General features: G+C 37.0%; 1 protein-coding gene across 5 annotated transcripts; it reads right to left on the bottom strand.

Moving 5' to 3' along the window:
• Nucleotides 1–921: 921 nt before the first annotated feature.
• On the bottom strand, nt 922–24,878 carry syk (spleen tyrosine kinase). 5 transcript variants are annotated; one of them, XM_085464453.1, is made up of 17 exons: nt 24,642–24,878; nt 24,023–24,089; nt 21,660–21,706; nt 20,370–20,499; nt 17,387–17,859; nt 16,122–16,282; nt 11,878–12,016; nt 11,656–11,737; nt 11,449–11,504; nt 11,059–11,115; nt 10,272–10,344; nt 7,226–7,385; nt 6,453–6,662; nt 5,682–5,871; nt 4,814–4,954; nt 3,907–4,019; nt 922–3,800 (listed from the first exon to the last, which is right to left on the bottom strand). In XM_085464453.1, the coding sequence occupies exons 5-17, from the start codon at nt 17,786–17,788 to the stop codon at nt 3,728–3,730; spliced, it is 1,857 nt and encodes a 618-aa protein (XP_085320579.1). In that variant the 5' UTR covers nt 17,789–17,859; nt 20,370–20,499; nt 21,660–21,706; nt 24,023–24,089; nt 24,642–24,878; the 3' UTR covers nt 922–3,727. The 5 variants fall into 5 exon arrangements, with proteins under 5 accessions (XP_085320579.1, XP_085320580.1, XP_085320578.1 ...); XM_085464454.1 differs by lacking the exon at nt 24,023–24,089; XM_085464452.1 differs by lacking the exons at nt 21,660–21,706; nt 24,023–24,089.

The following is a 24,878-nucleotide window of genomic DNA, read 5'->3' as shown; positions in this document are numbered from 1 at the left end:
AGGCATGCACTCATAACTGCTAAGGACATGTGATGTTTGTGCTGCACTCAGCTGTGACATGGGGTTGTCTGACACTGACTCAGGGGAGGAGGAAACGGTGAGCCCTTCTCAGGAGACCCCTGCTGGTTCACTCCTTGGAAAATATTTCTACTGGACCAATCTTAGGACCATGCTCTACACTCAGCCTTTGACTAAGTAATAATGATGGCCAAATAGTGCACCCCAATGTAGCACTGATATTTCCTAATCTCTTAATGACTATATTATATATATTATATTATACAGACTACATTAAGTGAGTCATGACACTCACACAGAGGATGAGCATACCCAGTTGTTGGTGTCAAAAAGCTGCTGGGAAATTATTTTTCAGTTGGCTCACTAAAACTCAAAAGCAGCATATGGAGTATGACAAAACTCTGGGTGTATGTACCTCATTAGTCCATTTCACCAGAGTGCAAAGGGATATTGCTTTGTATTCTAGTGCATGCAACGTGATATCCTGAGGCAGTGCCAGATTAATATTACTGCTTGTTGTGCTATGTTTAAGTTTAATTCCATTTTAAATACTTTATTTCTATTTAATGTTGAGCATCATATTCTAAATATCACATTTGTAGTGACTGTCCTTTAAGGACCAAATACCTGTGAAAAAGAATTAGTTGTTCATGAACTCAGAAACACAGGTCTACATCTTGATTTTTCAAAAAGTATGTTAATATATAATTTTTTAAAAAATCAGCTGAATTAAATGGCATGAGGAATGAGTGATGTGGTCAGTATCCACAGGTTAATATTCACAGGGAATTCAAAATATAAATGAAAATTGCCAAAACAGTTGGTTAAGCTTATGTATGTATGTATGTATGTATCTTTATTTATTTCAGACATAATAAAAAAACAAAAAAACAAAACAATATATACTCGTCTACATGTATTTTCATTTACGAATACGAATATATGTGTAGATATACACACACACATGTATTTGTACAGACAAACAAGAAAGAAATATAATAAAATAAAACACATTCGTCTAACATGAGATAACAGTTGTTTGATCTGAAAAGGAGTAGGAAGAAGTATGCACATACTTATTAACTCCTACCCCTGCTCGACATCTTATTAATCCCACATATTTACCTAATTCTCCTCATCACATACTCCACACAATACACAAGAAAACTTATATCAACAAGGCTGGCACGATATTTATAATTTCAATACGAGTTGACATATTTATACATACAATGGGTGATTGTCTTTTTCAATATCATATCCTTCCAAAAGTAATTTTTGAAGTGTCTTTATGAACTTGCCAATTCCTGAGCATTGCTGTAATTCTGCAGTAAAGCTATTCCACAGTTTTACTCCATAAATAGTTACACAAAACGTTTTAACATTTGACCGTGCTTTAAGGATCTTCAGATTCAACTTACCCCTTATTCCATTCAGTCATTCTCATTAATCTGTTAATCTGAAAGTGCTGATGAGCCTGGACCTGCAACAAGTTTTTCCTGCTCCATCAATGTGGTTAACAAGATGAAACTCATCTGTTATGATGGCAGATTTCTGAAACTTGTTGATTTGCTACTGTGTTTCCACACTGCTAGTAACTGATGACAGAACAGTGAAAGGAAACCAGCAGCAGCTTGCCTGGCACTCTCTTTTCCCATCAGTCTACCATAAAACACCAGAGGGTTATCCACAATGTGGATGCGCAAACCACCAAAAACAAGCTGCTGATCTCTCAGCTTGCCTAGCTCCAGTTATTGTTAACAGGAGACCGACAGCAAGCCCTCAGAGGCAGAGATGCCAGAGCTATGAGATGAAACGTAAAATAAATGCAGCTTTCAGCGACAATAGCCAACTCTGGAAACAAGATGGCAGTATTGTGCATCCTCTTTAATGTAGTCTCCAGGTTGAAGTGATTTGTCAAGTCACTAACTGGCTGTGGTAGATAGCTGCCCCTCCCTTAGCCTGGTTGCCTTTGTAAAATCAAACACCTAGGCATGCAGACTGCTTCCACAAACTCCTGTGTAAGAACAAGTCACTCTCAGGAGCTCAGTGGATTACAACATGGTACACAATAAAGTGTGGTTGCTTACTCATCTACCTTGTCTGACCATCTGAAAACAGTCATCTTTGTTGTTTACAGGAAGATTATTTACCTTGAACCTTGCCAGATGTGATTTTGTAAACCTATGGTCATATACTTAAGGCACTGCATAATTCAACAAGTAAATGATAAACTGCATACTGCATCTATAACAACAGCTTGACTTCATAGTAGAAGAGCCTGGGTACCCAGCTTGCCCACCTGCAGTCCAGACCTTTCACCAGTTGGAAAACATCTGGTGTATCATGATACAAAAATGGAAGAACTGGGATTGTTGAGCAGCTAGAATCGTATATCAGAACAATATTCCTCTGCCAATATTCCAGCAACTGGTCTCCTCAGTTCACTGATATTTATAGATCAAGAGGAGGTGGAGCTAAAGATAAACATGTCCTTGACCTAGCGTTTCTCAGTTTAAACATTTGATATAGATAGAGAGCAGATAGTCTGTCTTTCACATTACAGTATGTATCTGTAGGTAATATAAGCAGACATTCTTAGCATTCCAATCCTCTGTTAACCATCTCCCTCTGTTGGCTTTTATTGGTGTCATTTGTGTTCGCAATGCTCTAATTCTCTGATTAAAAAGGCCTCAGTAACTTCCAGATTTGAATCTGATGCCATGTCTTTTTCTTTTTGAACTGTTACAGATTTACATATAACTTTACTACCAAAAACTGTACTTGTAACCAAGAAAAAAACAAATATCACATCATAAGATGGCATTGTAGTTGCTTCATCATCTTTCTTCACTTCCAATCTCTGTGGCACAGAGAGAGTTGTTGATACCTTTGTTAACATCTTGTTTTAATCAGAATCCTAGGGTTGTGTGATGTGTTGCTGCCATGTTTCATTTCCACCAGTTCTTTAGAGTAATTTGTTCTGGTTTGCTACAATCATCTGTACCAGGTATAGAGGCTTAAGATTTTGGTACCTAAATAGATAGGTTTACTTTTGAAAAAGATTTGTAATGCATTTATGAAGCTCTAGCTCTAGTCATTTGTTTGCCGATGTTTTTCTGTTCAGGAAGTGGCTCAACAATCCATTTGAATTGTTCTACTTTATTGCTCTTAGCTGAGGTAACCAAAAGCGCAAAATAGCAGCAAATCCTTCGTCAGATTTTGAGTTACTCTAATGTTTTATATGTCAACCAACCACTTGGTCACTGACTTTGACAATGTATATATATAAAATAATTTGAAGGCATATGAATGTAATTTATTCATCTTAGAATTGTTTATGCAAGTACAGAAACTCAGAGTGCTGAAGATGCTTAAACAAGGTCGGATTGTATGTTGATATTAGGAAGCTTATAGGAAAACAGTAAGTTATGTAGTTTTTAGGTATAACATCAGTGATTGCCGTGAAATAAGATAGACTTGTAACAGTTTATTATCATTTTCATATGGCTTACATTCAAGAACAAATAAATGTAATAGGAATTATATTTGCATAATCAGAGTTTATATTAAAAGAGAATATATTCCAGTTAAAGTCTATATTTTACAGCATTTATTATCCATAACAATCTCTGAACCAATATGTGTAAAAGCTCATTTTCATCATCAGCCACTAGTTTGCATAGTCTCATAACATTCAAGTGAGCAATCACTGTGCAATGTCGTAGTAATAATCTCGTAGTCTTGGCTCAACAACATTAAATCCAGGCCTCTCATTTGCCCTGGAAGACATGAAAATAACATGCAATAATCACAAAAGATGTCCATAAAACATAAACCGGTTTGCTGTTTGTTCAGCTAATGCCTTATGATGAACATGTTACTTACTTATATGTCCAGCAGGTCTTCATGAGCTCATACATCTCCAGTGGACACTTCTCTGGGGAGTCCATACGCTTACCACTTTCAATCATCTGCAGGACATCATTTCCTTTCATTCCCTGTAAGGAGTTAAAAATTCAGAACAAATAAGACGCCATCAAATAAATTAAAATGTAAAGGCATAGAGATTATCAAAGTCATAATTTTTGTGTTGCAACCATTATTTTTTAATAGCAATAAGAAGGTTAGTACATAATTCTAAAGTCACACACTAAGATTATTATCCATCTATCCATTCGCTTATCCTTTTCAGGGTCGCGGGAGCCTATCCCAGCTGTCATAGGGCGAGAGGCGGGGTACACCCTGGACAGGTCGCCAGTCTGTCGCAGGGCCAACACACAGGGACAGACAACCATTCACACTCACACCTAGTGGCAATTTGGATTATCCAATTAACCTATCCCCACAAGCTGCATGTCTTTGGACGGTGGGAGGAAGCCAGAGTACCCGGAGGGAACCCACGCAAACATGGGGAGAACATGCAAACTCCACACAGAAAGACCCCGGCCTGATGGTGGAATTGAACTCAGGACCTTCTTGCTGTGCGGCAACAGTGCTAACCACCGTGCCAAGATCATTATGATACATGCAATTCATAGGTCAAGATTTCATAGGTAGACAGTGAGTACACATCACAAAATTATTCTATAAATTACAACTAAACAAATCTGAAACATTTGTTTTGTAGTCATTTAGTTTACATAAGACAGCAACTATAAAGAATAAAAATTAACAAAATAAAGGCTGCAACAGCTGTTTGAATATTAAACTAATATTCAAACAAAAACACAATGTGTGAGTGAGTGAGGTTACATGTGTCACCATAACTCCTTATATTCAATAATAATAATACCTTGTATGGTTTTTGGCCATAGGAGTAAGCCTCCCACATGAGCACCCCAAAGCTCCACACATCACTTTTGGATGAGAACTTGAAGTAGTTTATACATTCAGGCGCGTACCATTTCACTGGCCACTTCCCATGACCTTTTGCCTAAAGGGAGAGACACGCAAACATAACTAGTTTTAATTTCATGCCACACTGGTCATTTTGCAGCTTCAAATAACACAATGATTAGGACTGGTTCCTGGCAGTAGTGTTCACAATATGATAACAGATACAAGTAAGGCAGATTGACTGGTGTTAGTGTTACAGTTATTTTAATGCTTTACAGCAGGGATGGGCAAATCCAGGCCTCGAGTGCCGGTGTCCTGCAGGTTTTAGATCCCACTCTGGGTCAGCACACCTGAATCAAATGATTAGTTCATTACCAGGCTTCTGGAGAACTTCAAGACATGTTGAGGAGGTCATTTAGCAATTTGAATCAGCTGTGTTGGATCAAGGACACATCTAAAACCTGCAGGACAGTCCTTGAGGCCAGGAGTTGCCTACCCCTGCTTTACAGTAACACTTTCATTGAGAGTGACTTACTTTTAAACAAAAATCTAAGAGTGTTGATGCATGCTCAATCATGAAGATAAGGAAATCCCAAAAAGTTTGTGGGATTCTGTTCATGAGGACAGTTTTTTCAGTGGGAGAAATATTTTGTCAGTCATCAAAGTGACTTCTTTAGACAAAATGTTTCTCTCACTGAAAACGCTACGTCCTCACGAACAGAATCAACTTTTTGGGAAAAATCTAAGACGTTCATAGAGATGGACCATCAAGGCTTTTTGAGAGTATAAGGACAGATGACGTGTCATCCTATACCATATGTTACCTTGTAGTAGTTTTGATCCTCAGCAACAGCTTTAGAGAGGCCAAAGTCACTGATCTTGGCATAGTGCTGTGTGACCAGCAGTACATTCCTTGCAGCAAGGTCCCTGTGGACAAAGTTATGCTCCTCCAGGTACTTCATCCCCATAGACACCTGATGGACCAGCTCTGTGATATTCTTTATGGCCGTTTGCCTGGAGATGAGTTGTTGTTACTTTAACTCTAAAAGCCACCATAAACCTCACACAATATGAGAACTGTATTTTGAAATCTTTGATTTTTTTATATACTGTTATTTTGAAACTAAAACTTATAAATAACTTCACATTTAGAAAAAAGTGATTTGTCACTTCAATCTCCTAAACTAGCAGATTACAATATTGACCACAATACTAGAGTTCTGATTAAGAGTGAAATGGGATGTGTAGGTGTTTCAGAGAACACTGAAACAGAGAATGGAGAAGTACGGCATTGGATAGGATGTGTTTCTCAACAGACATTTGCACATATCTTAGCTGATGTGAATATTGCAAGCTCTAATTGCTACTGTGTAGTGCTCTTTTGTAGCTAATGTAGATACTTGTAGAATAACTTGTTATTCTACAAGTTACTTGAGTTACTTGTAGAATAACTCAAGTAACTTACCACAAAACAGTACCTTTATAAATAAAAATTCAGACTCTATCATAATGTACTTGCATTAATGTGAAGGAAAAAAAACAATGTTCAAACAAACCAAATTGAGGAAAGAGCAAGGCCAAGTCGCAGTACATACTTATTTTTCTGCAGGAACTTGTGGAGGGGTCCCAGCTCAGCCAGCTCCATAACTAGCATGAGGTTCTCTGCTTCACAGATACCAATCATCCGGACAATATACGGATTGTCCAGCTGCTGCATTACATTGGCTTCCCGCAGCATTTCGTCACGTACTGACTGGTTATTATCATCATTCTTCAAGACTTTAACTGCAACTGTCTTCTCTGTCCTGATATGCAACATGGATTAGTGTAAGTATTAATATGTTACTACAACAGAAATGCATTTTTCAGACATTTTGACTCATCCACAGTCAACATTCATCATCAGCAAAACAACATAGTGGTACGGATATCAATAGACACAACTGTCAATAAAGTAAACCAGTAAGACAAAAGCAGTATACACTTGCATTCTGTATAAAGGGGGGGGGGGGGGGGGGGTGCTATAATGAAGCCATCTTTTAATGACTGCAGGGACCAAGACTGTGATATTTGTGTCCTGTGGACTTTGCTTGGTCTTGATTTGTATGATATGAGCTGTGTGTTTTTGGAATTTGAATAACCGATTGAATATTTATTTGGGAAAACAATGAAACAAGATGTGCTGAACTCATGTTTTATTTTTTGGGTTATATCAGTGAATCACTGACAGTGAGTTTGCCTGCTGCAGTCAGCAAATCATAAATATCATTTATGATAGGGAGAATATTTTAAATTTGTAAGTCTGATCATTTAACAAAGCATTGTGGTGCAATGTTTGTATGTAGTAATATGGTTTAATGTAGCATACTTTCTCATCTTGTAGGTGCCTTTCATGACGGTACCAAAATTCCCAGAGCCCAGTTCTCCATCCTCCAAGAAAAGATGTGAGCGATCCACTGTAGAACTCCGCAGTTCATCTGGATCCGCATAAGGACTCTCATATACCTCTGTGTCCATTGGCATGGCCTCTGATGAAGAATTCAACATGTCAAAATTAGGAAGCAGTGAAATATTAAATGAAAACATGTGAATTTGGATTTTACAAGTTTAGAATGTTCTCTAGCCAAAATAATAGCTCGTTATTCAGGTAGATTTTCCCTATTCAGATTTATCATAATCTATCTGTCTACACTGTAAAAGAAAATCCTAATATAAAAGGATTTTACTGTGTATTTTACAGTTTTGTACTGTTCTTCTAGAATATCATTAAATTTACATCAATAGACTGTGATTTCACATTTCAAGTGTAAATTAACGTAAAATCACTGTAATGTAATAAAACACAATTTTCTTGTTTTTTAAATGTATTTGTCTGTACATATGCATATTTAGATTGTTAAAATACATTCACAAATGTATCATGATTTCACAAATATTTGTCCGTTATTTGAAAGATTGAACTGTTAAATTCAAATGTAATGCTATGGAAAAATATATAAAATGATTCTTATAAACTTTTTTTACATCAAATAATTATTATTATCATTGCTATTTAGGGCGATCGTGGCTCAAGAGTTGGCAGTTCGCCTTATAATCAGAAGGTTGCCGGTTCGAGCTCCGGCTCGGACACTCTTGGTCGTTGTGCCCTTGGGCAAGACACTTCACCTACCACTCACTGGTGATGGCCAGAGGGGAATTATAAAGTAGAATTGTAAAGCACTTTGAGGGTCTCAAAAAGCGCAATATGAATGTAGTCCATTATTATTTAAACCAACTGTTAAGTGTATATTTCTGTATATTTAAATATTATTATTCATATTGCCACATTAATTGACCTTGTTTATAGGTAATTTCATTAAATTGTTCCAAATTTAATGTTTCAAAGCACTTGAAAAAGGTAAAATCCCATGTAAAATTAGGGCAACAAATTGTATTTTCATTAATGGAAATAACCGTATTTTTATGAGTAAGTTATCTTCTGTTAATTTACGGTATTATTTTGGCGCCCCAGCTGCCGGAATATTACTGTTTTTTTAAGATGTTTTCTCTAACAGTGTAGTATGTCCCCTATATGAAAGCATAAAACTGATTTTACTTATTTTTGAAAAACATTGTACTGGAAAAAATATTGAAGGAGTACTGTACCTTTAGCATCACTCATTTGAAAGTGAAAAGAAATGCATTTTTTAAATCCGATTACTGTAATCCAAAAAATCTGTCATTTCTGACAGATTCAAGTTAAAGTTCATCCTAATTTTCCTTGAAGACTGGTCATCTCGAGTTACATTTTCAGGGTAAAGGAATAGTCTTGGTTTTTGTTAAACAAACAAAAATTAAAAGTATCCCTTGTCTTGTCTCATTGATATGGAGTCGTAGTGAGAGGCTTTCCTTTTTTGGTCTGGATCAGGTGACCTGGATGCTCTCTTGGTTAGGTCTATTCTGCTGACAGCACTAAGTACTTTCCTTTCACTCTCTATAGATTCATATGCCAATATTGCATGTGATTATCTTTTGTCTGCTTGTGTTTTGTCCCGTTTGTTGTATGCTTTTGTTACACAGAGCAGCTACGTGAACGGTACTCACACAGAGGTCAGTTATCTTTTTCATTTCTTTACATCTTCATGATATACAACTCTGGATACTGTAGCTCCCCAGAAAAAAACCCCTCAAATATACCAGGGAGTCTGAAATACTTGATCCCCTGGTATAATTCTCAATACACACCTTTAAAACCAATAACTAGTAAGCTAGAGATATTAAAATAATTACGTAGTCTGGAAAAATTGTTTGCTGCTTTATTTAAAAATAAGCCCTCACAAAGCTGGAACATCTTACTATTCATCGCTGGTTGAAGAAAATAAGGACAACCTTAGGTTTCTCTTAAGCACAGGCTGAAAACAAGTTTGTTTTGAGCCAACCATTCGTTTAACCTTAATGACTTGATGAATTTCTTTACAAATAAAATTGTCACCATTAGAGAAATATTGCTTGTAACCATCTCACAGACATAATATTATCTACAGTTACTTTCAGTACCATTGGTATTCATTTAGAGTCTTTTTCTCCAATTGATCTTTCTGAGTTAACTTCCGTAATTACTTCCTCCAAACCATCAACATGTCTTTTAGACCCCATTCCTACAAGACTGCTCAAAGAAGTCCTGCCATTAATTAACGCTTGAATCTTAAATATGATCAACCCATCTCTAATAATGGGCTATGTACCACAGGCCTTCAAGCTGGTAGTAGTTAAACCTTTACTTAAAATAGTAACAGTTTTTACCCAACTCTCTTAGCTAATTATAGGCCAATCTCTAACCTTCCTTTCATCACAAATAAATTCTTGAGAGAGTTGTTATCAAACAGCTAACAGATCATCTGCAAAGGGAAAGTTTATTTGAAGAGTTTCAGTCAGGTTTCAGAGCTCATCACAGCACAGAAACAGATTTAGTGAAGGTTACAAATGATCTTCTTGTGGCCTCTGACAGTGGACTCATCTCTGTGCTTGTCCTGCTAGACCTCAGTGCAGCGTTCGATACTGTCGACCATAATATTCTATTACAGCGATTAGAGCACGCTGTAGGTATTACACGTACTATGCTGCAGTGGTTTGTATCATATATTTCTAATAGACTCCAATTTGTTCATGTAAATGAAGAGTCCTCTTCACACACTAAGGTTAATTATGGAGTTCCACAGGGTTTCATGCTAAGATTAATTCCTTTTACATTATACATGCTTCCTTTAGGCAGTATCATCAGAAGGCATAGCGTACATTTTCTCTGCAATCCAGATTACACCCAACATGACATAGAATCTATGCTAAATAATATTTACACAGTATGGAACATGCACAAGCAAGTTAGCAATTGAACAACAGTACATCAATATAGGGTTTGACAAAGGCAGTCTTACCTTTACCTTTACCGGGTATCCTAGTTTCATAAGGATTGGAGTTATCTGGAGGCCTGGGACGAGATGGTCGGTGCTGTTATCATCAGAGGAGACAGTGTTAAAGAACATTCATTATGAGAATGCATGAAGTATAGCTAAATAGCACTTACTGCTGAAAGTAACCTGCAATAAGTGAACACATGATTTCAAAGAAGGGGTTTAAGACAAGTTTACAGTCAGGGGGTATTTTGACTCTCAAACATCTCAAGCATAAAATCTCAGAAAAAATTAGGAAGAAGACTGTACAAGATAAAACTGCAGGATTCAAAAAGGGAAGAAAAAAAGACATCTGATCCAAAACTTAACTGTAACAAAGCCAGGCAAAAACAAGAATAAAAAAGAAAACAAAACAAAAGAAAAAATGGCAGAGGGATTTTAAAGGATGGAACATGTGGACAATATTATCACAAGCACATATAGAAAGCTACCAAATGGCTGCTTGTGGTTCTATAATGTAATTGCACTGGGTAACCTCTGGATGGTGTTAAAACATAATTACAAATACACCAACTAAGATGTCACACCAATTCAATAAGCTTGTGTGCACTGACATCCATTATTTACTTGGATGTGAGATCTATCAGAGGGATTAGAAAGGACATAATTCAAAGGACTAATATTGCAAGAAAGAGTTAGTAAATAGAAATCCACATTCCATTAGTGAAGAAGTGCAGAGGTAGAAGGAAGGTGGAGGTTACACACTGCTGTGAGCAACTATGACTGAGGAAACAGGATGTGTGTAATGCACCTTTTTTATGCCGGGAACTTTACTGATGATGGTGAAAAATCCATCTGTCGCACTTTGCTAAAAATCAAAATGTCAGAGAGGTTATCATTAATGGTAATATTAAAATCATGCATGAAATTATTACAATAGGAAAAAGATTAATGGGAAAAATAGCTCCAAACGAGGATGTGTGAAGTCGTCTGACACACACATTCATCTACACATTACAAGAAACATTTCTATGTTTGTTTTACCATACAGGGCTTCCTGAAGAAGCCATATCATTCTAATAATAAAAAACAACCCTTGTCGTAATGGTTAATGGTAACCCATACAGGCTGACTGCTGAGGCCAATTTAACCAGCATTTCTGTTTCAGTTGAATGTATTAATGCACATAGATGGAACTTACAATGGCAGAACCAAGTCTAGGATGGCCCGGTGGAAGAAAAGGCCGTCCTATCAGCCCTGTGAACATGGAATAAGACAAATGTTAATCAGCTGTGTATACAGTGTTATAATTTAGATTATTAGATATTAGTTAACATGCAGTGAAATTTGCTTTCAATGAAAGTCTTCCTGTAAACACATTTCGATTAGTTGTGTTTGTGTTTCTCACCAATATCTCCATCAGGCCTTGGACAGGGCTCTGTTAGTACTCGCAAAAGACCATCTGGTTTGTATGAGTAGTGCTCCACCAGCTGTGTTTAAACAGAGGTGTAGGCAGAGTACACACATAAGTTTTACCACCTCACCTTGTAATACATTATACAATTTCAAACAGATTAAGATTGTTGAAATGTTCTAAGTAGCCCATAAATATAAAGCACACTGGGATTACCTGCCACAAGGTGTCAAATTTCTTGCCCTCTGGAATGGAGAGCTTGCCAGCCGAGTCCTTGTCAATACGATAATGCATGACTTGTCCTTCATGCAGTAAACACAGAGCATAAGATCCATTCGCATCTCTCTGCCGAATCCTTCACATAGAAAAAAAAGGGAGAATCGTTTGAAACAGTTTTTGTTTCTGTAGTTCATTATAAGTGGCGGAGGGCTTTCACTTTGGTGGCCTCAGAATCTCATCTCTGATTTTTGCAGATGATGTGGTTCTGTTGGCTTCATCGGGTGAGGGCCTCCAGCTCGCACTGGAACGGTTCTCAGCCGAGTGTGAAGCAGCGGGAATGAGGATCAGCACCTCCAAATCTGAGGCCATGGTTCTCAGCCGGAAAAGGGTGGAGTGCCCACTCCGGGTCGGGGATGAGTTCCTGCCCCAAGTGGAGGAGTTCAAGTATCTCGGGGTCTTGTTCGCGAGTGATGGGAGAAGGGAGCCGGAGATCGACAGACGGATTGGGGCTGCAGCTGCAGTAATGCGGACGCTGCACCGGTCCGTCGTGGTGAAGAGGGAGCTGAGTGTAAAAGCGAAGCTCTCAATTTACCGGTCGATCTACGTCCCTACCCTCACCTATGGCCACGAGCTGTGGGTAGTGACCGAAAGAACGAGATCGCGGATACAAGCGGCAGAAATGAGCTTCCTCCGAAGGGTGGCTGGCCTCTCCCTTAGAGATAGGGTGAGAAGTTCGGCCATCCGGGAGGGGCTCAGAGTAGAGCAGCTGCTGCTCCACATCGAAAGGAGCCAGCTGAGGTGGTTCGGGCATCTGACAAGGATGCCCCCTGGGCGCCTCCTGGGTGAGGTGTTCCAGGCATGTCCCACCGGGAGGAGGCCCCGGGGCAGACCCAGGACACGCTGGAGAGATTATATCTCTCAGCTGGCCTGGGAACGCCTTGGTATTCCCCCGGATAAGCTGGAGGAGGTGGCTGGGGAGAGGGAGGTCTGGGCCTCTTTGCTTAGGCTGCTGCCCCCGCGACCCGGCCCCGGACAAAGCGGATGAAGATGGATGGATGGATGGATGGATAGTTCATTATATACATATATACCATTAAATAACTACAAAAATGTTCACATCTGACTGCAAACTGTGAATCAGTGATTAGGTGGTTTTTCAACTCATCTGATAGCTATTATGGAACGCAAAAGCAATGAATATCTTTTTTTACAGTTTCAAGATGTATTAACATTATTCATGCACAATACTTCAAGGTCACAAGAAAAAATGTCTATAAATGTAAAAAAAAATCCTACTTATTGTAGAGTCTTTACCTTATGCACCTTGAGGCAACTGTTGCGATTTGAAGCTATACCAATAATACTAAACTGAATTGGCCTAAAATCCTAGTGCTCATGAATGAACTCATGAATTTGTACATTTTTCTGTTTGTTTTCATTTATTTATTTTGCAAATTTACAACTTTAATTCAGAAAATTATGAATATTTTCCACTGCTGCGTCTGTATTGCTTTTTATTTATCTACGATGGCTCACTAAGCACAATGAAACCAAATATTAGTCTGAATTTTCAATTGAGAAATCATGTTACCCCGCCTATTACCACATACTGTGTCAGATGTGATAAGTTGTGGCTAAGTGCAACTTTTTTCATAGACTTGCATTTTAAAAAAAACCTCATCACATGGAGACATTACAGTAAATAAGAAGTAAGGAGAACTAAACAGAAAGTAAAACTAATAGCCTGTGTGCTATTATCAATAACTGTGCTCCAGAATGCTATGTGTGCAGTATGTGATTCACTCTTAACAAAATTTCAATAAAATTTAGAGACATAAGCATAACATGATGATGTGTTTCAGTGGAAAGTAAGTTTCCTGCTAGATGTTACATGAGAGAAGGGACAGAACAGTTACATTTTGCCCTGCTGTTAGTCTCCCTCTTGTTTGGCTACTTCAGGAAGTCCTTTGCAAACTGCCAGAGCGGAAACCACAGTGTGTTTGTGTGTTTGTGTCTCTCTGTGTCTGTATGTGTGTGTATGTGTGTGTGCATGTGTATGTTCCTCTCTTTCTTCAAGCGAGACCACAGCCGCTCAACTGAAGCTTGAGGTTCTATAAATACTTTACAAACTTTATTCAGTGGTTTCAAAGCAAAAAGACATTTTATGCATTTGACAAATGAAATGTAATAAGATGGAATGGAAGCAATACAGTGCTAACATAGCTGTGTTTGTTTAGACTGCTTGCATTTGTAGAATTTGATGTATTTCACTTACATTACAAAACCATATTAGAAAATCATATTTAAAAAATACTTTAACAACGAACAAATTGACATAATATGTATCTTTCAGTCTTCATCTATTCTCCACCTTTTTGAGAATAAAAGTTACATAAGAGAACTACTCAATAGGAAATACTCAAGAGTTCTGCCCCAGAGGAAAGGAAATTTCTAAATATTTTCATTGCCCAACCTATTTCTCAGACACATAACTGAACTGAGTTTCGTGTCATTGTGAGAGTTTAGTCATTTGCTATCTCTGAAAGGCAGAAGCTCCTGGAGGGAAAAAAGCTACCCTCAACTTTAATAATTTCTTTGCTTTTTCTTTTCTCACTTCACTGATCTTGAGTTCACAGCTCTTGAGATAACACTCAGAAAATGCAACAAAAAAGGATGACACTGCACAATCTTAGGAGTTCTAGTTTCAGTCCTGTACTTGCCCTGCTTGTTATTGTGTTTCTTCAGTATTTGGATGTTGTAAGTTGTCTGAGACTGTATTCTTTTGCTCACTAATTTTGTAAAGCTGCAGATAATATTACTATTTTACTTTACTTTTGCTGCTCACCATAGTCTTTCATTTGTCTCCTCTGAAATAAACATATAGTTAAGTTAGGTAAAGTAAAGGCAAACCAAATGGAAACCTCATGAGGTTATTAAAATGTCAAGTTCTGAGAGGATTTGGGTTACAGAATATTGTATGGCTTTCTTGAAAATAAATGAAAAGACTCTGTTGATGTTGTCTTTAAAACAGTGAAATAAATAACTGACTCAGTCCAATTCCAGGTGATGTTGCAGTGTTGTGTGTATAATGAATTAATTTACTGTTTTGGCCAGACCTCAGCAATATGAAGTAAGACAATGAATCTGAATAAGACTTCTACTGTCATTGAAACAGCTGAACGTTTGAGTCTGATTTCACTGTTTTACAGGGTTAAAACAAACAAACAAACAAACAAACAAACAAACAAACAAACAAACAAAAAACCCAAAAGCATCCTTTTCTGAGTGAATTAATACATTAATATTAAATAACAAAACAATTTACTGTGCATGAACCACTTGTAGGTTTTGTCACATTTCTACCAATGTGGTAATGTTTTTTTACTCTAGTTTATCCTATTTAGCAGTTAGGAATGCTATGAACACAATGAACATAGTGAACGTTAAACTAAAATATTTTTAAAATGCAAATGTAGTTGAATAATATTTTTTTACCAGCTAACTTCTTACAAAGTGAAGCTAAGAGGAACTGAAATATTAAAACCACATTAAACCAATGTCATTTGTTTGTAAAACAACACCTCGTTACATTTTTCAAGGTCTTTTCTAGTGCCATGAGGGCCATTTTGTCACGGGCAAGAATGTAGAAGTTCAGCACGAGAATCACTGTATGAAAAATACAAAAAAAAGCCATTTTAAAAGCAATTAGTCCAGAGTCAGACAGATGTTTTAATATTTTGTCTTCCATCATGGGGGCTGTGGTTAAGGTCTCTTCAGCTGTGTCAATTCAATGCACACTATTTGCACACACTATCAGTGGCAGGTTTCCCAGCTAAACTTGTACAAGTGATTCATTTTATTGAATAGAAAAATTATGAATATAAATATGGAATCGTAAAGTCCATAAAGAGGTTTTCTTCCAAGCCATAACTCTAAATGCTCTTCAGTTAGATTTTTCTACCCTGTCAGATAGAACTCAAATTCAATCCATGTAGTAACCGCAAGCAGTTCTTTAAAACTATGTTTTAACTGGTTTTCTAAAATTTATTGATCAGGACTAACAAAACATGAACATGAAACATGAAAAGACAATTATTTTTCAGACCAGAACCAAAAGACGCAGTGTAAAATTTTACCATGAGAGGAATGATATTATTCTTCTGGCTTTTTATAGGATTTTCTACTACTGCCTGCAAACACAGCAAATAATTTAATAAAAAGAGAATTAATATAATACTTACAGAAACTTTCCATTTGCACGCGGGCCACATTGAAGCCTGGGCTCAGAGTCTTCTCGTGTTATTGTTCCATGAAACCAGGGCATTCTTTCATGAGCAGTGGTAGCGATGAGCTTCTCCAGCTGAGGTCGCTGGCTGATGATGGCCTGCTCCAAAGCTGCACCCTGCAAACAGGCAACACACTTAGCTGCACTTGTAATATAAAGCTAGATTAATGCTGCCTACGTCCACCCAGAGCACACTCATAAAACTCACTTTAACTCTAGATTTATCCAGGTATAATGGCTGACTTACATATTGCGCCTGTCTAAGAAGTGGTTTTGTACATACATCCATGTGCAATTGAGAACAAGAGGTGACGCACAAGCAGCAGAGTCTGAGGAATAGTTGAGATAACCATTTATCTGGGCGACCATGGCTCAGGGGGTTGGGAAGCGTATCTGTAACCGGAAGGTCGCCGGTTTGATTCCTGGGCTCTCTGTCCTGGTCGTTGTGTCCTTGGGCAAGACACTTTACCTACCGCCTACTGGTGTTGGCCAGAGGGGCCGATGGCGCGATATGGCAGCCTTGCTTCTGTCAGTCTGCCCCAGGGCAGCTGTGGCTACAACCGTAGCTTGCCTCCACCAGTGTGTGAATGCGAGAGTGAATGAATAGTGGCATTGTAAAGCGCTTTGGGTGCCTTGAAAAGCGCTATATAAATCCAATCCATCATTATTGAATTTTCAGTATGGAAGAGACAGATTGGATACCACTATTGTTGTGGTGGAGATACTAGAACATCAACACAACCTGAGCTATCAGTTGCTATTTGGGCCTCCTGAAGTGAGCAATGGAAATTTTGTTGATTCCCTTCAACATTACTGGGAGTCCATGATGGTCTTATCTGGTCTGGTCTACTAATGAGGACAATTTTTAAAGGTAGCCTTTTGATCAAGATATGGTAACACAGTAGCATTATTTAAAAGAAGTCAAAGTAACATTATTACCAAAATTGGAGACAGACCAAAGTGACTTACCTCTGACTTTCTTTACTTCCTGCAATTATATGCTTTTTCTAGGCCTAGGGTTTATTAACAAAATTTAATGTGTGTAAAATGTAAAATACACTTTTAACATCTCAACAATTATGTTGGTGACTTTTATCATGAATGTAAATAAAGCCCAAACTGCAAAAAACCATCATTTAGTTTGCTATGGTATTCCATAAAGTTCTGACTTCTCATTTCAAATATGGTTTTCTTATATTATATAATAGAGCTGAAACTTACCTGCAGGTTCCAGGTCTGCTTTACATACTCCCGTATGAGTTTTTCCTTCAGGTCCTCAAACGGCCCAACTTTCGGCTGCATGTTCTTGGGCCTGTTACAAGGCTTCTTCAGCAGACACACAAGACCGTCTGGTTCTTGGGAATGGTAGTCGATCACATCAACGGGACTTCTGTAGCTCTTACCACCAGCAATAGCATACATGTCATTGGGCTGTCTTTCAATTGTGTAGTGGTAACAACGGCCTGCATTTGACACGGACAGTGCAAAGCCTCCAAGATAGTTTCGGCTTTGGCGTAGGAGGTACAGGCCATTGCTTAGGCCTGTCTGCCGCAGGTAGTCCTCTGCCTCTTCCCTGGTAATATTGCCATAAAAGAATGGCAATGAATTTACATTGTCAGCCATACTGGCTTTTGGTGAGTGGCTCCCTTTAAGGAAGTCCCTTCACAAACTTCTTCCACTAGGATGAAATTCACCTAAAAACAAAAATTGGAAACAAATAGGAAATGAGACAGATTTCAAGTAGAATTGCATGACATGATAAATCATTTAGCACTGAATCCCACAATCGAATCACAAACAATAAACAATCCCAGCATATGGTGACTGAAAAGTCAACATGTGTGATGATTTTCTTAGTTTGCAAATGTGTATTCCATTTTGTGTTTTGAGTCTTTCATAATGCAAAAATGGTTTCTGCCTGTTTAAACACAGCAGTATTTTTGTTTCCGGGGAATTTTTTGTTTTGTGTTATTTTTAACTCTGTCTAAATTTGCACAGCACAGCTGCTCTTTTGCATGAAAACTAAAATCTGAAAAAACAATAACTTTAACCATTTGAAGCACAATATTTAAATGGCTCAAGCTCACTTTAAGTTCCCAGAAGACATGACGTGATAGTGTTTATAAAATTTGGATACTTTTTTTTTTCGTGTAGAGCTGCCTACCTGCTTTGCAATGTAAACTAAAGCACATAAAGCAAGTTATCATTGGGTTTCAGCAGCATTGCTTTTTGAACTCACAAAGGTCAGAAATAAGTCTGAGCTGTCAAAGGTTTTGGCCATGTTTTAGCCATAAAGACACCACATAGACAGGTTCCTGACTTTTTCACCTATTATTGTCTTTACTGTGTTTTTAGGTTCTTATGTGGAACTAACCTGACCAAGTCACCAAAATATAAGGATTCATTTGCCTTTACTAACATTTTAAAGATACCAAAGTATATCCTGGACACCAACAAGTGATAGATCAACTTTGGGAAGAAAATAACTTTGACAAACCACTTCCTTCTTTGAGAGAAATATGAATCTATTTTAATGCTGAATGCAGACTGCAACTGAAAGTATGACATTTTTTTGCTGGTTAGACAGAACCATTTCAAATTCAACAACCATTAATGTACACATAATGAAAACTAAAACTCAGCTGAAAAGTTGCAAGGATGGTGACCTTAAAAACCTGACCATCATTGGTAGGCCTTTTTTTCAGATCACTGTGCGCATGATTAGTTTCAGCAAGACAATTCTAGCTTTTCTTAAAGTAAAGTGACCACAGTGATTATAAAATGAAACCTTAGATTAACCGATTAAATAAAAGAATAAATAAATAAATACAAGGTTTAGACATTTTTTTAACTGTTGCAGATATTAAGACAGTGCACTGACCTTGTTTTTATGACCCCATTGTTCCATTTAACAGTTAACAAAATCTTTCCTGTTTGTAATGCACAACAGTCTAACATTGAAAATAAAAATTTAAAAGGGAATAAGCTGCACATTTGTGACCTAAAATAAGCAGCTTCTGGTATTTCCTGACAATGTCATCACACTACAGACCTCTTGAACTCTGCTCTCCTTGAGAATCTACCTTCCTTTCAGACTGTTTGATGTTATTTTTGATTGAGTTGTACTTTGTATTTTTTGTTTTCAATGAAATGCTAGTCACTAGCAGTTAATCCTTTTTAATCATTTTACTTGCTAAGCAGGAATGTACAAATAGCTTTCAATGTGCAGAAAAAACAATTAAATCTAGCATCCATAACTTCACACGTAGAGATAGATATATGGTAGAACAGCTACTAAATGGAGTAGGGTTTTCCTTTTCTTTAACGAAACACGAGGACTACAAATAAATTTCCCTCAAAAATAGAATTAATGTTAGAGTACTTTTGTATAAAAGCTGTCCCGGATCTCATGTCATAAATATGTCACACTAAAATGCTGTCACTGTCTCTGAAGACAGTTCAGATAGTTAACTGTAACACTTTTGTTTACAGATAAATTTGATGATATTTTTTTTTAAATCCAAATTTCAGTACTGGGCATCCTTTAATGTGTCACACCCAAACTCTGTGGTGTCATTCAATGGCTTATGCAGTTGGAAAGAACCCAAAGACACGTGCCAGAAAAAAAAATGCTATGCTAGACACAATTATTTTTATTTCTTGATCAGTTTTTAGCTGAGGCAGTTGTTTCAGTGAAATCATGCTGAGTATTTGAAATGTCTGGTGTTTTTTTTAGGCTCAGAAGTGGAATTAAGCACTTTGGTCAAATGTATTTTATTATTTTCCACAGCTGAAAAAAGATGCTAAAAGTGCCTCCTGATAATCTGACACTGTAGATAACACGAGATCCAGAACATTCTTTTCTCTTTTCTTTAAAAACCCTATTAGAATGGTAAAATAAGAAAACAATGGCCAAATCACTTAAATGATTTTAAATGTGTTATTCATTGAACATAATTATTACTTCCCAAAACAAGCACAGCAGCAAGTGACAAATGAACAAATGAAAATGATCTCACACTGTAGGGCAGATTTTTTTTTCTGATCAAAAACAGGTCAGCAGTTAGTGAGAAATGGTAAGCCTCGATAAGACAGTAAAAAAAAGAGGAAGTATAATTATTGTCGTTAACGAGACAGTCAAATGTAGCTTACTGGTAAATTTTAAATAGTCGTTTTTGAAAGAAGACACAAAGACTACACTTACTGTAGATATTGTTGTGAACTAGTTCCACTGTTCAACTTCAGAGCCCAGTTGAGTTTTTCAGCCCTTCAGTATATCAACTTCCAACAGTCTGAGCAATACATGAACAGGTCATCTTAAATTCAGTCAGCTCCTGACAAAAAAAAAAAAAAAGTGCTGTCAATATCTCATAAAACCAGGGAGCTTACACTCACGGGTATCCTGGTTGTGTTTTCCAGCTGAAGCAGGTTAACCTTTACTTTAAGTACTGACACACAGTAAAGCGGTGGAGCTCTGAAGCTTCCTCATTTCAACGACTTCCTTGACAATTTAACTCTTATACTTCCCTTTTTTAATCTGCACACTGACCAACAAGACAACAGGAAATGATGTGGCAACACCAAAAACGCAAATAAAATGTGTAATTCAAATTCATCGTTAACTCGGGTGGAACATTATTTTTTGGGGGAAATTACTGTTTGATATTTTCTTTCTGGCCTGTAAAAAATGTGAGATTATCTAAGAGAATGTACTTGTTAAATATAGTTCTTTTTCATCTATTTCTTGTATTTAAAAAAATGTTAACATTTGGCTTTTTTTGGTATGTGCTATGATGTATTTCACATGTTTTATCATATCTCGAAAATTCTAATCTTATAATGAATTTTAGAGCTGTTTTTTCCGAGCTTGGTGGGTCTTCAACATGTTTATGTCAGTCATGTTGTTCCATGTTATCTTCAATCTCATCATCTTTAGTTTTAAAAATTATTCTGGATAATATTATATAAATATTTCTTCATAAGTGAGCTTGGCTGTTACCTGCATGTATTTACTGTTACCTGTGTTCCCAATTGAGAGTTTTATGTATTTTTTAAAAACAGGTAATAAACGTGATACTTCGAGTTTTCTGACATCAACACTTTGAAACTCTCGATGTGTGTGTGTCAGTATAAAATAGCACAGGGTGGTGGAAAGCAGACAGGGACAGTCAGTCACTCGTGTTTACCACTCAGGAAGCGCCAGCTAGCTTTGGTGTGTGTAAAACTCGTCACATACTAAAACAAAGACACACATGCATGCATATGTACATCCTCGATCGTCCTTGAAGCTGCAAGCTCTGGCTGATGTGGTCATGGCCAAAATGTTTCCAATCAGTTGCAAGTAAGCTGAAAATTGCACAAAAATGTAAAATGCATGAACTACAACTGTAAGGAGGTGGTGTGTTTCTGTAACTTTGTCAAGACCGTTTAAAACATTTCCTTTCAGAAGTATAGTGTGATCATACCAAGTTTCTCACCTACTACTTATACTTACGTTTCTCTTCATCTCTAAAATGGGCTGGTTTAACTATCCTGTTTGACCTGTGGATTTTAATTGGAACAGAATGAAATATCCGTCTATAGTTTAAAACATTATTAAACAAGGATGTAAATTTATGAGGTTATGTGGTTATAAAACTCTTTGGTGTGTAGAGTTATATCTCAGACTCTTAGTGGGTTATGGTTTACACACATAATGAAAACTTTACAGTACATTACAGTAAATCGTTTGCAAACATGACTAAATTCTGAATACATTTAATGCTCTACTAGACTGTAACTGGGTGGTTACCAAAATAATTTGAAAACACAGTTATGCATGAAAATCAAAACACAGAGCTAACTACTGTTTTAGTACTTAGTACCTTTATTTATCATAATGATCTTTATCTCTGCTTTTTTTTTTCTTTCTTTACAATTTGATAGCACATATCAGAATGTATCTAAGTGAGTACAAAGGAAATTCAAGAGTGTTTTTGAAGTTATTGAAAAAATACCAGTCATGATTAAAATGAACAGACATTATTTTTTTCATCAAGAAAAGGCTCGTTTTTGTTTTGGGTTGCTTTTACAATTTCAGATAGTTATAGCCAAATAAAGAAGGATTTTATTTAAAAATAAAACTGTGATGTTACAAGTATAGAAAAAAACTCTGAATCACTTGATCCTACTGCAGTAATCTCTGTGACTGGGTCTGAGTAAAAGTAAAAGAGAGAAGGGCATGAAAGAGATTGTGTAACACTGACATTTCAAGCTAAAGTTGTTTTATGCAGATTTAACTTTAACTTCAGGGCTAAGGAGGCTAAGGTTTCTTTGGAGTTGATGCTCAGGGGAATGGAAAAAATCTCAACCTATGATGTCAATTGTACATTTAGTGGTCTTTGTACTGTAACCTTATTGCAACTATGTCAAACTTATGTGTCTTACCACTGTGGAGGAAGTGAACTGACTTCACTTTCTCAGCTGTTTTTACACAACTTTTAATTGTTACCTTCTGGGTGTAAATTAAATATTAAGAGTAACATTTAAGTGCTTGCATGTATCCAAAACGGTCAGGTAATACAAACGTGACTTCACCGGTACCTTCTGAAATGCAGTGACATACACATACACAGCTTTAGTATGCATTCTGACCACTTTTAATTTTAGTGACAGTTGGGAGAATTTTTTTAAAGGTTTTATTTTGAAAGTTTGATTATCAAAATTCTGTTAACATAAGCATCACTACTGGAAGATTTCATTTACCTACCGGTATATACCATATGGCTCCACCTTGTGGAGAGCCATACCATCTCAACATTGCACAAACCTCATATATGCTACAATAATGATGTATACTCTTTAGATTAAAAACCATCATACACGTTAGCACTACACTGAAAAAATAATAGTGCACACTCGGTTAGCTTAACATGCTATGGTTATATGATCTATAAATACCACAAACAAAGCTCAGATTAAACCTTTAAATGTTTAATATCTGTCTAAAATACTAATGTTTTAACCAGTACATCTGAACAGTGACATACTCATATTCTTCAGGTTGGTCAGATAAAAATAAAAAGAAATTTAAAATGAACTGGCAGCAGGTCTCTACTTTAAATATAAATAGTGTCTACCACTTGCTTCTTCTGATGGTTTCCTAGTGTACTATCAAGTATCTTGTGTACTTTTCTGTACATTATTTTAAACTGTACTTTCATGGACGAGTGCTAGTGTGGGTGTGCTTAACTTGTATATGGCATAAATGCTTATTGAGTTCTTCTGCCTATGTTCACACTGCAGTAGAGCTGCCGTATTCATGTTGTAATTATGTTCTCCTTTTTGTTTCCATCAAGTTCGTGTTTTCTATAATTAAACATTCTCAAATGGTGTGTTGCACCATGTCTTAAATACATTTCTTTCCTTTTCTGTTCAGGCATCTGTATGCTGCATATTTAAATGATCATTATTCACCATATTATTTTTTTCTTATAGTCATTTTACTTTCAGAAACAGATCAAAGAACAGTGTTTCTTAAGAGCAGTGTTGATCATTTATTCCCAACCTTTTTTTTACTGTCTCACAACTTGATTTTAAATGTTTAAAAAAAATTATAGGTGTTTACTGATTTACCTAATCTAACTCCACCTCATCCAAAACTGATCCACACCTTCCTTTCCATAGAATAAAAATAAATTGCAAAGACCAGAACACGCAATCGTAAAAGTGAAAGAAAGAATCTTAATTTGTTACATCTGTAAGACAAAAACAACTTGTAACTAAGGCAAAAACAGGAGAAACATGACCAAATAAAATGGAGAATGTGTAAATTGACCCACAATATGATCAATATCAACATCAATATGATTACCATACCGTGTTCTTACTATGACTCTTGTTAGTATTCTCCACAAAATTTCCCTTAATTTTGTTACTTCTGTATCTGTAACACACACACACACACACACACACACACACACACACACACACACACACACACACACACACACACACACACACACACACACACACACACCAGAACAAAAAAAAACCCAAGTGGGCCATTAAGACACAACTGTGTCATACTGTGGTATAAACGGATTATACGGAGAAGCAGCAAATCATGCGCAGTGGAGGAGCCCACAGTTCACTTCTGTGTTACTGCTGAACACAAGCTCCATTTTTGCATTTGTAACGTGTGTTCTGCTAAAGCTAAACTGTGATCCGTGCCTTTTAATCATAAAAATATCCTTACATGTGCGACAGAGCATAGCGAATAATATGCTTGCCCCTGCAACAGAAGGGTTCACGCCAGTGATCTTTTGGGACACGCCTCTGTGTCACATTTTATCCGCATCATTTGCAAGGTTTAATTCCTGTCCTGGAACATTATCATCGGATCAACTCATGTTTTTTCTGTCATATAAATTCTATCTAAATGAAGCTGTTACAAAGATGCGGCGAAATGAATCGATATTTGCGGTCATATACTCACCCTCTGGAGCACAGTCCGTTTATCTTATCCATCAGTCACCCCATTGCTTTTATTCTGTTTGGTCGCCTATAACTTTAACATCACTATGCTGGATAAATTTGATGGCGATCTGTGGACACAAATGTGGTATCCTCGGAGCTCATCAGTAGCATCCTTACTGCTTTGAAATATTTACAGATGCAGAATATGAGCTTCCGGAGCTTCGCCATCCCTGGATCACCTCCTATTGGTCCATAC

Source organism: Copadichromis virginalis, linkage group LG7 (assembly GCF_057382275.1).
Source record: "Copadichromis virginalis isolate Kocher_CV1m ecotype Utaka linkage group LG7, C_Virginalis_male_GT1.1, whole genome shotgun sequence".
Classification (NCBI taxonomy): domain Eukaryota; kingdom Metazoa; phylum Chordata; class Actinopteri; order Cichliformes; family Cichlidae; genus Copadichromis; species Copadichromis virginalis.
The sequence above is the reverse complement of the archived record's forward strand: the minus strand, read 5'-3'. Positions and strand labels throughout refer to the sequence as shown.

Bases quoted from the DNA above. Each gene is read 5' to 3' on its own strand.
- syk (XM_085464453.1), bottom strand. From the start codon at position 17,788: ATGGCTGACAATGTAAATTCATTGCCATTCTTTTATGGCAATATTACC. The intron at 4,955-5,681 runs GTAACATATGGT...CTCTCCCTTTAG, and splicing joins AGGATCAAAACTACTACAAG to GCAAAAGGTCATGGGAAGTG. The intron at 4,020-4,813 runs GTATTATTATTA...AACTCCTTACAG, and splicing joins ATGGCCAAAAACCATACAAG to GGAATGAAAGGAAATGATGT.